The 17011-nt window shown below is 28.7% G+C and overlaps 1 protein-coding gene and 1 long non-coding RNA gene across 2 annotated transcripts; both read right to left on the bottom strand.

Annotated features, from left to right (window-relative positions):
- Positions 1-316: 316 nt before the first annotated feature.
- On the bottom strand, positions 317-1620 carry LOC148766848 (uncharacterized). Its single transcript, XR_016034443.1, has 2 exons — positions 893-1620; positions 317-607 (listed from the first exon to the last, which is right to left on the bottom strand). It is a non-coding gene; the product is annotated as an uncharacterized LOC148766848 (long non-coding RNA).
- A 13332-nt stretch (positions 1621-14952) lies between these two features.
- On the bottom strand, positions 14953-16539 carry LOC105957979 (heavy metal-associated isoprenylated plant protein 8). Its single transcript, XM_012981972.2, has 5 exons — positions 16475-16539; positions 16071-16272; positions 15766-15929; positions 15404-15497; positions 14953-15293 (listed from the first exon to the last, which is right to left on the bottom strand). Exons 1-5 carry the CDS (start codon positions 16481-16483, stop codon positions 15040-15042), a joined length of 723 nt encoding a protein of 240 aa, XP_012837426.1. The 5' UTR covers positions 16484-16539; the 3' UTR covers positions 14953-15039.
- Between the last annotated feature and the right edge of the window lie 472 nt (positions 16540-17011).

The raw sequence follows: 17011 nt of genomic DNA, 5'->3' as shown, positions 1-17011 counted from the left end.
ATTATGACTATAGTTGAATATGGCTATTATGTGACTACGCGATGTATAACAGTGTAATTAACATATTGTAGAAGCATATTTATTAAGATAACAGTAAGAATATGACTATTATGTGAATGTGACTGTGCTTTGTAAAACATTATAATTAACAGACAGTAGAAGCATGATTCTTAACAAAAACAGCGAGAATATGACTATTATGTGAATGTGACTGTACTTTGTAAAACATTATAATTAACGGACAGTAGAAGTATGATTCTTAACAAAAACAACGAGAATATGACTATTATGTGACTACGGTTTGTATAACAGTGACTGAACAGGAAAGTGAGAATATGACTATTATGTGACTAGGTTCTGCGTAATGTGACTACAAGTAATCAGCACTTGAAAAAACTTGCAATATTAATAGCAAAATACATTGCAAAAAGAAAAAAAAAATGACTAAAAAAAATAATAAATAACTAATGTGATCTTTCAACAATGGCCATCGAACATGTTTTTTTTGTTGCGGTATCCAACTCGGTTGCACCGACCGCACTTAATCTTCCGTTTGATCTTGTGTATTAAATATGACTACACTGTTAAATGTTGAACATAGGCAGCACTACAAAAAAAAGGACAAATGTAACTAAGTTGTTAAACATGACTACTCTGTCAAATATGACTACTCTGTAAAATACATTGCACTACAACCGACTAATCTCGTAATTCAATGAGTTTTCCAGATCTAAACATTCAGAATAACACAAAAAATAATAAAATCCAGAATAATTGAAAATCAATGTATGCGTTCATAACAAACAAATAATAGAACTGAAAATCAGATCCATAACATATTCTATTGCTAGTTCGACAATTAATTCGAGAAAAATAAAAAAATAAAATTTACCAATTAATATAGTATATATTGGTAGTCATCGTCGAGAGAAGGGAAATCTCCATGTAGAAATCCGACGGAGGCGGCGACAAGGTGGGGAGGCGCCGCCGCCAGCTGTACCAGGCGTCGATGTGGTGGTGTTCGACGAAGGGGAAACGATCTCCAATATCAGCGGAGGAGGGCCTCCTGCAACGGGTTTCGGCCGGCGGCGGCGATTTACAGATTTGAAGAAGAAGGAAAAAGGAAAAAAGAAAAAAAAGAACTGTGAATTGGAACGGAAAAATCTGTTCAAAATCGGCGAACTTCAAAAACACAACAATATTTGTATCATATATGTATATTTTGGAGAAAAAAAAGATTAATAAAAATTGGAAGCATTTTCAAAAATTAAAATCGGATAAAAAAGATTCCCTTGTAATTGATTTTTTTAGAATTTACAGAGAAAAATAATTAAATATTGTTCCAAAATAATTAAAAAAATTGAACAATTAAAATTGGGAGAACATTGAAAAAACACACAGTATGAAGAATGGAAAATTAGAGAGAGAGAGTAAAAAGAAGGGTGAGGGAATAAACGAAAGAAAAGAAGGAATTTGGGAGGAGAATAAAAAGAAATAAAATAATAAATAAATAATTGGAATGAAATAGAGAGAGAGAGAACGAGAACTGAAGAAGAAGGAAAAGGAAAAAAAAAAAAAAAAAAAAAAAAAAACGAGAACGGAGAGAAAGAGCGAGAGAATGAAAGAGAGAGAAATAAAATTGTATTAGGTTAAAAACCTAACACATATGGGCATTTTAGTCTTATCATGGTTGGTAAGGGGGGTCTCACTAATTTAGATTGGGATATGGGTTATGGGAAAAGTCTTTAAAGTCAATTGGGTTTAGTTCAAAATATTTTCCAAATAAGGGGTGTATTGCATATTTCCCCTTAATATAAATCACCACAATAATTTGATCATTTAATTTAGAAAAATAATAGTACAAAACTTAGTAACTCACCTACTAAAAGTCATGAATTTCTCATGTTGAAACTACAAAAATGAAACCAAACTCAATTTATTGATCCTTAAATTATGTAAAAGATCTATTTATAGTGATCTACTAATTTAGCTTCAAGCAACCTTTGTTTGTTAACTCTTGCAATAAAAGCTTCCACTCTTTTGTTCAACTCCTCTCCTTGTACACAAATCTCCTCTTCTTTCCCCGTTGTCATTTTTCGCGTTTTCGCAATCTCACTTTCACCCCAAACTTCACTTTTGCAAGACCTCATTCCCAACTTTTTATTTTCTTGATCACGAGGCATACATATATTAGCACTACTCTTGCTCGTTCTAATTGTAATTTTCTTTTTCTTTTCGCCATGACGAACTATTTTCTCTCGGCCTCCATCTTTCTTCACTTCAACACTTGGATTTTTCACGGCTCCAATATTATTGATATCATTGGAGTTTACGTTATAACTTCTACGACTTCTTGCAATATATTCGTCGTACAACATATCTGAGGACGAGGAGCATGAATGTGAAGATTGTTTTAGCTTCGACTCTCCTATTAGGATAAGAACAATGATATTTCCAACGACGAAGAAGCATTTGGCGTTGAGAAAAAAGGAAAGATTGTTTGGAGGAAACGACGGAAAGTCTTTCGTAGAAGGAAACAAAGGGTAGTAATACGAAAAGACGAAGAAAGTGATCAAAGATGTGAGTGAGTATAGAACAAGATTGTAAAGAAACTTAGCCCTCTTGTAGTTTTTCATGGCTTGAACCTTTTCTCCTTTGGTTGAACACTTCATTGATGAGTTTATGAGGAGAAAATATAAGGGAATTGGATTTAATTTATTGGGTATTTATTAGAAATATTGATCTCACAAAAAGAGCAAGAGAGTGGAAGGGATCTTTATATAATGGGAAGTGGCATTATTAAAAAAATGATATTTTGGTGGAATTCAAACCATGCGGTTTCTTTTTTTTCTTTTTTCTTTTTTTGGACATGAATTATTTTAAAAAAGTAGATACTAAAAAACTATACTTTTTTGAAAAGCATTTTTAATATTGGGCCATTCGGGGGATGTATGTTTTGGTGCTTTGGTTTTGCACTTTACTTCTTTAACTTATTCAGCAGCATATGGTTTTCAACTTTCTTCCCCTAGATTTCTTGAAAGAATATTTAAGATCAAACAATTTAATTTGTTTTGAATTAGGAGCCTTAAGATATAAACTTATTAGAATTAAATGGCAAATTAAACTAAATCTTTATTTCACATTCTTTAAAAAAATCATTCAAAAATTGTCCTTCTTACACAAAATTCATATTTTGCTCTAGTAATTTCTTCTCTGGATTTAGCATTTTCCTACTGCATTTATTATTTTTTGCCGAATTTAAAAAAAATGTATTTTGTTTCTTATAACAAAAATATTGTTTTCTATTTAATTTTGGCATTTTCATTATTACAAAAACCTTATCCCCCAGCCTCGTAACATAATAACCTTTATAAATTAATACAGTTGAGACTATTAAAATTCTTTTTTTTAACGAAATATTAATTTATCAATTAATAATTAATAATTTATACATTTTTTTTAATTACTTATTAATTTATGAAATTATTTCTATTATTATTTTCAATATATATATATATATATATATATAATTTTTTTACGTATATATTATTCATTGTACCATTAGTTCAATGTACAATAGAATAGAGCGCCCGTTTCTCGGAAGCTCTTGAAGCAACAATGATATTGAATTTTTTTTTGTTGAGTTATGAGAAAATATATCATAATATCTAACCATGTTAAGAAAAGTGAAGGACGAAATTGATGATGAGTTGAACTTCAACAAGAAACATGCGACAATTAAATTATATTTTAGTAAGTCTGCATAGATCTATAAAATATGTACTGTACTATGTAATTTAAGAATTATTTTTATGCATTATTAATTTATATGTTATATGGGGCTTCTTAATTTTTTTGAATGAGTATTATCGTATAAATTTGGCAAATTATTAATGTAGCACGTTGTCTCCGAATCGGGACTGGAAAAAAATATTAACTAAAAATGGTTATTAATTTATCGAGGTTCTACTGTAATGAAAATTACGAAACAAAATTATTTATTTATTTAATTTACATATTTATAATTATTTTTAATCAATCTTTTGTTGATAAATGCAGAATATAAAGTCGACTTAGTATATGAAGTTGACCGGTTCAGTCGTAATCATTTATAGACACTTGTAGTCATACGCAGTTACTCACAAAAATCCGCAGACATCCAATCTGACCTAGATTTCTCTTTTAACTCCAGTGTCGCCAATTATAGTCTCACACGGGCGCATACACCTAATCTGGAAATTATATATTCCCTTTGAACACTAGCGTCATCTTTCATTCATAGTCATTCACAAACATCCACAGACACCCAATCTACAATTCCTAGATCCTCTACTATAATAAAATGCGTAGGAAAAACGCGTATCAGAAACGAGCACACTTAATTATGACTATAAAATAGTTCTTTATTTCAGAAAAACTCGAGAGAGCATTTCCAAGTGAGTTCCTTTGGCCTTTTTATCAAAGAATTGAAAGTAGGCAGCACGTGCTTTAAGTGGACGCAAACTAAAGATTGTAAAGATGGCATATATGTAGACTTTATTAGCTAACAAGTCCTTTCACATCTTTTTTTTCTTCTTTCTATTTTTTATTTTATTTTTGTAAGTAGGGTTGAATCCATGAGATTAACATGTATCAATTATCATATAGTGCAGATCACATGATTATAATGATAAATGATTTGAGAAGAAGCGTTCCATATAACATCACATTTAAAAAAAAAAACACGAATTGCAAATTAATAATTGATAAATCTTATTTCGAAAGAAAAAAAAAACATTTGATCAGAATTGTTCATTATTACCGGTCATCTGTCGTGGTGAGCCATATGATATAACCTTATGCACAAGAGTGAGGCCGGTTTCACAGTTAAGGTTATTAGTTCGACTTTCTACGGGATAATTTTGACACGAAATCTGTTTGTCCGAACATTGACACGTATTATAAAACCATGCTATACGTACGTTTTAATTTTATAACACCAATTAATTTTAGCACAAATACTAGTGCGTATACTCCAAAAATATACGATATGTGTGGTTCGAGATACAAGTGCAATGTTTGGATACGTTTTGGGAGTTATTTTCATTTTATTTTGGGGAAATATGTTTTTAGAGAATAATTGGAGAATGAAAGTAATGTTTGTTTATAATTTGATATGAGATAAAATACACTGTAGCGGTCAAATCATGTTTAAAGGTGTTAGGAAAATGTATTGTAGAAGAATAATTTGAAAAATTAGTGATGTTTGTTTGTTTTCTAGTGAAAACAATTTTTACTGTAGCAGTCAATTTTTTTTTACTGTAGCATTTACGTCATGCCTGAAGGAGAGAAAAACTTTAGAAGTTGTTTTGAGAATTTTTTTCAGAAACTTTAACACAAATTCATTCGGGGAAGAATTAAACTAAGATCAAAACATATTCAAACATTGCTAAACTATCACGCTAAAGATATGATAATAGACATTGTAACTCTAAAGATTATTTCGTGCAGTGGTTTTGTTACGTTATTTGGATAAATAATGTAATTATACTAGTCTTGTGATTTGCCATTTTACTTATATTGTAAATTGTAAAAATATAGAATCCTACTCATTTTGCAATCGAGTTGAGTTTTAGATTCGAACAAGTGAGTATTGAGAGGTTAAAAATGTCGGAATTTATTTTATGGTAAATTCCACTTTTCTCTCTTGTACTTTTGGCTCGATATCACTTTTCTTCCTACAAATTTTACTCTCGATTGCATCCATTTGCCTCCTGCACCTGAAAATTTGGCTTAATGTGTCCCTTTTGTTAGTTGTCAGACATTTGACATCAACCCCGTTTGATGTAAAATAATTAAAAAGAATTGAAGACAACGAGAAAGTATATTCCACGACGGCAACCACAATTTATTTTTGTTATTAATTTTTTATATAATTGTTTAAACAAGGATGAGTGGCTTTTTTGTAATTTTCAAACCTTAGACCAAACGGTGTTAATGTCAAATGTCTGAAAACTAACAGTAAGAGCCACATTGAGATAATTTTCCAATTGCAGGGAGCAAACCGATGCAACCGAGAGTAGAAGAAAATTTGATATCGAGCCAAAGTACAAGGGAGAAAGTGGAATTTATCCATTATTTTTTGGAGCCTTCTAGTGGGAGAAAATTGTGGTATTTTACTTGTGTATATTTGCTCCCTTTTGATCTATTGAAAAGTAAAAGAGAAAGTTGGAGAGAAAGATGCGAAGAGAAGTGGAATTAGGGAACCCGTTGATTTGTGCCCATAGAATGACGTGGTCTTTAATTTGTGCCGGAGGGAAAAAACATAATCGAGCATACGGATGACAATTTGCTCCACCTCGATAGATCCCCGCCCTGCCTGACCCGAAATTACCGAGTATTATCTGCCCCGAAAAAATATGAGGCGGGAATGGGGATTGACAAAAAAGAAATTGACCTGGTACTGAGATGGGGATGGGTACTCTTACCTTCTATTGTAAAATTATGTAATATTACTAATTTACTATGTTAACTAATCTGATTATATATTTATCATACAAATTCAATTGTACTAATTTAAATTATATTAAAAAGACAATGACGAGTTATACCACTTTTATATATATTTTTTTTGTAATTACCTAAGCTCTTTTTATAGTATGTTGATGCTATTACATTTTTCTCGGATTAGAATTGTAAAATAACTATTCAATTAATTAGAAGAATGCTTATAATTATAATCCTACAAATACTATTACGAATACCAATACTAATGATACCAATATTAATATTAATATTAATACTAATGCTAATGCTAATACTAATACTAATACTAATACTAATACTAATACTAATACTAATACTAATACTAATACTAATACTAATATTAATATTAATATTAATACTGATATTGATACTGATATTCGTACTGATACTCGTACTAATACTCATACTTATATTGATACTGATATTAATATTAATAGTAATACTAATACTAATACTGACACTAAGACTAATATAATACCAATACTCATACCCATACTGATACTACTGCTAATACTAACAATAAGACTAATATTAATATTAATACTAATAATATTTCTAATACTAATACTAATACAAATACTAATACTAATATCAATACTAATGTTAATAATGATACATACTAATATCAATGCTAATGCTAATACTAATACTAATATTGATATTGATACCGATATTCGTACTGATACTCGTACTAATACTCATACTCATACTGTGATATTATACTAATACTAATACTAATACTTATACGCATACTAATACTAATACTAATACTAATACTAATACTAATACTAATACTAATATTAATACTAATATACTAATACTAATACTAATACTAATACTAATACTAATACTAATACTAATACTAATACTAATACTAATACTAATACTAATACTATTACTAATACTAATAGTAATACCAATACTAATACTAATACTAATACTAATACTAATACTAATACTAATACTAATACTAATACTAATACTAATACTAATATTAATACTAATACCAATACCAATACCAATAATAATACTAATACCAATACCAATAATACTACTAATAATAGTACTAATAATAATACTAATAATAATATTGATACTGATACTGATACTGATACTGATACTGATACTTATACTGATACTGATATTGATATTAATACTAATACTAATACTAATACTAATACTAATACTAATACTAATACTAATACTAATACTAATACTAATACGCATACTAATACTGATACTCCTATTAATATTAATGCTATTACCAATACTATGTTAATATGATAATCCTAATATTCTGATGTATACTAATGCTAATGCTAATATGAATATGATAATCCTAATGCTGATGTTAATCATTATTGTAATCCTAATATTATCCAAATTTTTATCTTATTCATAATCTTATTCCTAACACTAATCATAATTATATCCTTATCCTAATCTTAATTATAATCATAATCTTAATCCTAATACTAATCATAATCCTAATACTAATACTAATAGTAGTACTAATCATAATATTAATACAATCCTATACTAATATTAATCATAATCATAATCCTAATCCTAATACTAATACTAATTCTAATTTTATATTAATCATAATTATAATTTGAATCGGAGTCCTAATATTAATACTAATACAAAAACATATATTCAATATATTAGAAATTAATATTTAATTATGTTATCAAATTGACATTAATATTTTTTTTTCAATATTATCAGTGTATAAGCAAATATTAACACATAGAAAGAACAATAATCTTGGATAAATTGCAAAAATCACCCTAAACTTAGGATAAATTACGAAAAGCCCCCACATGTCGGTAATTACAGAGATCACCCTAATGTTTGTTTATGTCTTACATGATCTCCTTATGGTGTGATTTTTATGGAATCTTTTTTATTCCATGTAATATCCTAGAAAATGTGGATTCTACCCCTGCAACGTGACATTTCTTTTATCCTATTGTTTAAATAAAAAAATTACCCACATGTAGGGGTGAGCAAGTCGAACCCATCAACCCGCTACACCCGTCAAACCCGTGAAAAACCGCCCCGTTGGGACCGGACGGATAGATTCATCCAAAGGATTGGGTCCTAAAATGGTGAAGAACCGTGGGTTTTGGTCTTAGATGGGTTCAATTTTTTTTAATACCCGTGAAACCCGTCCCGCCCCGCCATACAAAACGACGTCGTTTTGCTTACATTTTATAGTATAATAAATTAATAGTATTAATGAATAAATAAAGTATCTCTAGTGTATCAAATACATAAATCAACTAAACTATAATTGTGGAAGTAATAGCTTTAAAGATTAGGCTTTTGAGATCCTACACCGGGTGAAATACACCGGGTAGATCTCTACCATTCATATACACACAAACACACACACACACACCCACATTGGTATGTGTAGATCAACGGTAAAAAATCACCTGGTGTAACCTTCACCGGGTGTAGGATAGATAAAACCTAAAAATTATGAAAATCCCTAAGAAAATGTTGGAAAAACGATATATACAACGGTCAACGCACGGCAGAAAAAAAAAAGGAAGAAAATGGTGTTGAATGGAGCTGAATAGCGTTGGTTATGCTTGAAAAGGCTGTATTTATTTTATTAAATTTTATCTTTTAAGTTATGAATTAGTTACTTTTAGTTTTATAGTATTTTTTTGTTTTCTCTTGACATTTAGATTATTTATGTTTGGTTTGAATTTAAGATTTTAGGTTATTCATTTTAGTTTCTAATTATTCTCTCAAAAAACTTATAAATTATATATATAAAAAAAAATAGTTTAGACGATAACGGGTTTCGACCCCTGAAGGTTGGGTCCTACTACAAACCCACCATGGACCCGTCTATCGTAAACCCGTTAAAAACCCACAAGTTTGGTTCTTCAAAATTAAGAACCGTTGTTTGACGGGACGAGGGCGGGTTTTGATAGAACCCGCGGGTTTATGTCCCGCGCACACCCCTACCCACATGGGAGGTAATGGTAATACTAAAAAATTGTGAATGTGTTATTTAAGAAGAATAAATATTTCGTGTAAAGTCCCCGAAAAGATAAATATCAAAATTAAATATTAAATATCAAATAAATATTTGCAAACTCATTTTGATACTTTTGGGGATGAAATTGCTCTAAATATGTACCTAATAATATATATCGGTGTTATAGTGGAATATAGTATATAGTACATACGATCATTATATATCTTAAACATACCAATTGATATTTTTAATCTTTGGTATTAAATAAAGCGAATAAACTAATTTAATACCAAAAATTTAGAATAACATTGTTATGTTTTGAAATATATAAAATAGGTTTGTTTATTTGTTATCAGTTGATTAAACTTAACTTTTATTATTCAATTTATTAGTATTATGAGAAGTTTTTTTTTAATTAGTATATAATTAGAAGTGTCAAAACAGTTATAAATTATTACTTTTATTATTCAATTTATTAGTATTGTGAGAAGTTTTTTTTTAATTAGTATATAATTAGAAGTGTCAAATCAGTTATAAAAGTTTTTGTCAGTGCATCAATGAATAGAATAGAAAAATTAAAACATTAACATGAAATTCATTTTCAATATGGTAAAAAAATTGGTAGTTTATTGTACACACCGCGGGAGAAAAAGACAGTGTGGATTACCGTAATATAGTAAATTCAAACATGTATTTTTTTTATATACATATAATACTAATATATAATAAATTAGGAAAAAAGAAAAGACATATTCTTTCATCATGGTCATATATATAAAATATATAAAACCAAATTATTTAACCTACAATATTTTTTAAAATCCATATCCAACTTTATGAATTAACATACAAAATGTCTGTTACAACACAGTCATGCAATTATAATGACTGCCATTTAAAATTTTAAAATAAATAGACAACGACCATATAAGAAATGTGAATTTAAATTTCACGAATCACAACAGTAATAATGGACACAAATCATGTCATGCAATTCACATAACATTGTTTATATTAATTGTAGATAATTAAATAAGTGTTATATATATATATATATATATATATATATATATATATATATATATATATATATATATATATATATATATATATATATATATATATATGCAAGTAAACATAAATTTAAGGATTACACTTATATATTCAAATGACGAAAATGACATATTAAAACATCGTTCACTAAAATAAATTGAAATAAAATAATTCAAAATTAACACAGAATGTTACTATTTATAAATACAAAAGGATACACAAAAATTAAAAACATGTTATGAATCAAATGTGAATGAATGTAAAAACTGAAATTGGAAAAAAATAAGTAAAACAAATTACGATAATCATTAAAAAAAAATTCAAGCAATAGAACAATGAAACGATATAGGTAAGAAAAAGAAAAGAAGCACTCACTCATACATTTATTTTGAATAAAATAGAATAATGTGATGATTGATGGTATTGTACAGTTTATTTATATAGTCCTGTTTGCACGATGAAAAAAGAAACTACAAATTGAATATGGTAATGCTATCAATAACATTAAAAGAAATATATATGGACACATTTTTTAATTTGAAATTATTGGAAAATAATTAAAAATCCGGTGAAAAAAAAAGAGAGGAATAAAATGGAACAAAAAATCCGGAAAATAATATGGTAAATAAAAGTCAATAAAGTCTATTATGAGAAATGGACATATGACTTCCTTATTGGTAAGATTTGATGATCATTTTTATAATTAATGAGAGATGGATTAATGGTAATACTACCTAATTATGTAAATGACGTGGAATGTAAATAATAGAAATTGATGACATGTTTTTTGATATTTATTTCCACCAATCAAATTGACACATAGGATGAAATTGGGGACATGTCACATAATGAAATTGACAAATGTCAATCAATTAGGCATGCAATTCAACTTTTATATATTATATAGATTTTCTAATGGATTGAAGAATTCTTTTATTTTATAGGATTCATTCGTTGCAATTAATTCTTTTTCATGCTTATGTCATGCATCATGCGTGTTGACCACTATTGGCCGGTGTTGACAAGCGGTGGCGGCAGGTGGTAGGGGTGGTTGGGGGAAGGGGAGTGGGTTGATTTTGGGGAAGAGGGGTGAAGGGTGGTGGTGAAAAGGGAGTGAGGTTAGTTCTACTATATGTTCCTATATTCTACAAATAAAATTATATAGTTTTACTATGTTAACTGTTTTGATCATATTTTTCTCATACAAATTTCGATTCTACCGATTCAAGTTTCATTGGAAATACAATGACAAATTCTACAACTTTCATATTTGTGTGCAGATTTGTACATGTGTGTGAGAGTGTGTGCACCCGCAAACACATTTTTGTGTAGGTAAGAGTGAATTGTTGGTGTATTTATGTGTATATGTTTCGATGTGTACGTGTGTTTCAGTATGTATACGAATAGCTATAACCTTGATGTTTTTTTTATTGCGGGACTGAAAATTCTAGACATGGAGTTATAGGTTTATGAAGTTTCGACGATTTGATACTCATAAAAATTAGCAAAAAAACATGTATGTATTTTCAAATCAGGATTAACATTATAAAATAAGGATTAACATTGTAAAATAAGTATTTTAAAATTTGAATTAAGGGGTAATGGCAAATAGGCCCATGACAAGGGCACTTAATTAAAAGAGGGACATCCAACTTTTTTGTCTTTCAAATAAATCCACCCCATTCAAACTTATTTGCAAATAAGGAAAATCCTTTTATATTTACCAAAATTACCCCCAATCCATTGAAACTCAATTCAACTCCAATTTCATGATTTACACCCCAATTTAGCCCAATTTCATCAATTAACCAATTTTAACCCAAATTTCAATTTTGACCCCAATTTTAACCCTAATTCTTATCAATTCCACCAATTATGCTCTAACTTCCTTAATATTACACATTGACCCCGGATTTAAACAAATATATTACATTAACCCCCCAATTTTTTTTTCAGAAAATATTTTTTTTTCTGAAATGTTTTTTTTCCGGCCAGATTCCGGCGTTGACCGCCGGAGACCGCCGGTCTCCGGCGTTGACTTTTTTTTTTTTAATTTTGTTTTTTTTTAAATTTTGTTTAATTAATATTACTGTCTTGGCTGCTAAATTACTGTCTCCGGCAGTTATTTAACTGCCGGAGACAGTAATTTAGCTGTTAATTGACTTTTTTTTTTTTGCTTCAAAAATATTTTAATTAATATTACTGTATTCGTTGCTAAATTACTGTCTCCAGCAGTTATTTAACTGTTGGAGACAGTGATTTTAACTGTTAATTGACTTTTTTATTCTTAAAAAAAATATTTTTAATTAATATTACTGTATTCGTTTGCTAAATTACTGTCTCCAGCAGTTATTCAACTGTCGGAGACAGTAATTTAACTGTTAATTGGCTTTTTTATTCTTAAAAAAAATATTTTTAATTAATATTACTGTATTCGTTTGCTAAATTACTGTCTCCAGCAGTTATTTAACTGTCGGAGACAGTAATTTAACTGTTAATTGGCTTTTTTTTCATTTTTTTTCTTAAAAAAATATTTTAATTAATATTACTGCCTTAGATGCTAAATGACTGTCTTCAACAGTCATTTAACTGTCTTAGACAATAATATTAATAATATTACTGTTCGGAAAAATAATATTCATAATATTACTGTTCGGAAAAAATAATATTCATAATATTACTGTCCCAAACAGTAATATTACTGTCTGAGACAGTAATTTAGTAGCTAAAACAGTAATATTAATTAAAATATTTATTTCTTCTAATAAAAAAAAATTCAAAAAAAAAAGTCAACGCCGGAGACCGGCGCACCGGAAAAAAATTCAGGAAAAAAAAAAAAAAGTCAACGCCGGAATCTGGCCGGAATCTGGACATTTCAGAAAAAAAAATTATTTTCTGAAAAAAAAAAGTTTTGGGGGTTAATGTGATATATTTGTTTAAATTCGGGGTCAATGTGTAATATTAAGGAAGTTAGATCATAATGGGTGGAATTGATAAGAATTATATTATTGAGAGTATTTTAGACTAAAGACATGGGGATGAGCTTAATTGAGAGACTGTTTTTTTTGTGGACCAAAATGCATTTAAGTCCCATGTGATGGGCCTTTTTGCCATTTGCCCTTGAATTTATTAGAAAAATAGATTACAAAAGTACAAATGATATTTTATTTTTGTATACGGGCCAAATACGATAAAATAAAAAAACTAAAAAGCTAAAATCTATTAAGAATAGTAAAAAAGAAAATAATAATATGTATGTGTGTGTGTGTGTGTGTTCACATTACACATAAGAAGAAGATGGAAGGAGGAGAGGGACTTGTAACAAATAACGAATACTTGTAGCAAAAGAATAAAAATGATAATTAACACTGGAATGAGATACTGTTTGATTTCGAGTTACTATATTCGCATTTGCCGAGGTTATGGTCAAAGGGAGTCTCTCTTTCTAATTTAGCAAAAGCAATTATGAAGAATTCATCACAAAAATAAATCATTTGATTCTGTCTTTTTAAAGTTTCTTATTATATTTTATTGATATTCATAATGTCATATGAGAAATGACCGAATAGCCATTTTCTTATTTCTACCCGTCCCGTAAATCGGACATATCAGATTAGAATTAGCATTTCGAAGAAATTTCGTTTTTTTTTTTTCGGAAGTGAAAAACTAGTTCCAATTCCGTTCCAAGCGAATTGGGAAATCAAAATTTCAGATTGAAACGAAAAAAAAAATTCCAAAATCGGAATGGAATCAGCGGAATTCATAACTTCCCAATTTTGCTCACTTTAAATATACAATAGATAATAATATTGGTATTTAAACTGTAACATTGGGAAAAAAAATTCGAAATTTTCAGAATTATTTTCGGAACTTTAATCAGATCAGAAATCGGAATTCATATATATATATATATATATATATATATATATATATATATATATATATATATATATATATATATATATATATATATATATATATATATTCCAATTCCAATCCAAATTTGGAAAAATATTATTACATAATCTGAAATTTCGGACCGCAATCGACGAAAATCGGAATTTTTGTTCCAATTTTCACCCTACCCATAGGTTTAATAAAAAAAGTTAGTTGTTCTTCTCGAGTTGATTGCACATAACCCCCTGTATAATATTAAATTATCAAAAAAGCTCCCGTGCTAAAATATTTAGCGAAAATCCCCCTAAGTTTTTTTTAACAAAGCACGCTGCCCTTTCTTTTCGAAATCGACAATTAACTTACACGGATTGACTAAGCTAACCCCGATAATTTCTCTATTTCAAATGAATAAAATGCAAAAACAATATAATTAGAAACAATCCCAAACAAAAAAAATATTCAAAGTGGAAATAATGTAAATGAAACAAAATAGCATTCTATTAGCAAATGTCATTATCCAAAGTGGAAATATAACTAAGACACAATCCCACGAGCTAATAAAATTACATAATTGAACAAGAATTAGGATTCTCGTCACTGAATAATTGAGGTGCATACACAGCTTGAGAAGGGTAGTTTTGGTACAAAATATCTTCTCTTTCGTCGCTAATTTCTTCCCTTCTCAAATTAATTTTATTCACAATCTCTGCATTCCTTCCACCTCTCTTGCTTATGAATTCCACCAGCTTCTGAGGGTCCATTCTTCCCTTCACACACACTAGATTCTTCTCCATATCCGGGTCCACCGTATGCACCCCTGCACCACCATGTACCGGATCATTACCCATTTTATTTATTTTTTTATTCATTTTCTCACACATTTTCCACATGTTAGAAATAAAATAAAAAAAAAAATTATTTACTAACCTTCCATATCATGGATGCAATGCTTCACCTCTTTTGCACATCCCTCACAATGTAAATAAATTTTCAGCATCACCTCGTACAAATCGGGCTTCACCTAATCGGAACAAATAATCGGGATTTTTTATATACAGTAGAACCTTAATAAATTAATACTCGATATATTAACAATCTTGCTTAAATAATAGTTTTTTCTGGTCACGACTCGGTAAAAACTAACTAAATTATTAGTTTGATGATTTAATATTTCCTAAATTAATAAAATTTTGCTAGTCTCGATTGTATTAATTTATAGAGGTTTGATTGTATATCGTATTATAAATGTTTCGAATTTTCTAGCACGTAGTTAATTAATTAAAAAATACCTCAGGTTTTTCCTCCTCCACTTGGTTATTAGGCTTGGGAGAAATTAAATCAACATGTTTCCCACTTTTCTTCCTTAATCTCTCAGCAACTTTTGTTGGATCAGCTTTTTTGCCCTTCACTATTACCTTATGATTCTTGTCATCTATTTCAATCTCCTCCACACCTAAAAAACACACACACACACACATAAAAAATAAAATAAAATATTCATTGTTCAAGAAATTAAAACTTTGTCCGAAATTCAAGAATTCAATATTGTGAATGTGATATATTAATATAATAATAATTTTTAATTTAACGGAACCTTCGAAGCCGCGAAGAGATTTTATGACTTGATTTCCGCAGCCTTCGCAGTGAATGTAAACACCCAAAATTATAATTCCGTCCGGATTATTATTATTATTGTTTCGGTTCTCGTCGTTCGATATTTCTTCGGTACAATTGTTGTTCTGTTGTTCGCTTTCGCGACGTAGCTTTTCGCGCCTCCGTTGGTTCCTGCTTTTCCTCTGTTTTCACACTCATTTAATTATGATCGAATATTCAAATTAAATTAGTGGAAAAAATACACACACATATATTTATAAAATGTTTGTGGAAAAACACATAACATTAGAATAATTGTGCTGAAAAACATAGTAACGTACACACATTGATATATACATACATACATATGTATATATAATGACAAGAAAACAGAGAGGTTTATACCTTAGCCATGGTTGTGAAGAATATTTGTTCAGGTGATACAAATTATACAAATGCTAGAGGTCATGAGATATATATATATATATATATATATATATATATATATATATATATATATATATATATATATATATATATATATATATATATATATATATATATAGAACGAAATAATTGCTCTTTGTGTCTTTCTGTGTATAGTCAATGATAGTGAATTTTGCATGCAAAAAATGCATCTTTTTCTGGCTTCAACTGCCTTCCTAATTAGTGTTATTAATAAAAATAGTAAGTTTAATAGGAAACTTAACCCTAAGTTTAATATAATTTTTTTTAAATAATGAAGTATAAAGTGTATATTTAAGAGAGAGGATTGTGGGCTTTAAGTTTCATAATTTTATTTCTATGTTAATTCTTTTTTTTATTTTCTTTCTTTCCTCATGTGGAAATGGTAGGTAGGTATCTGACATGATTTGGTAGTTGTATATTTGTATTAGCATGAGCAGCCTAATGTAGCAAGAAAATGGAAATTTGATTTGGGCA

This window comes from Erythranthe guttata, chromosome 11 (assembly GCF_056151865.1).
Source record: "Erythranthe guttata isolate IM_541 chromosome 11, IM_541, whole genome shotgun sequence".
In the NCBI taxonomy this organism is placed as follows: domain Eukaryota; kingdom Viridiplantae; phylum Streptophyta; class Magnoliopsida; order Lamiales; family Phrymaceae; genus Erythranthe; species Erythranthe guttata.
Note: the sequence above shows the minus strand (reverse complement) of the source record. Positions and strands in the feature narration are given on the sequence as shown.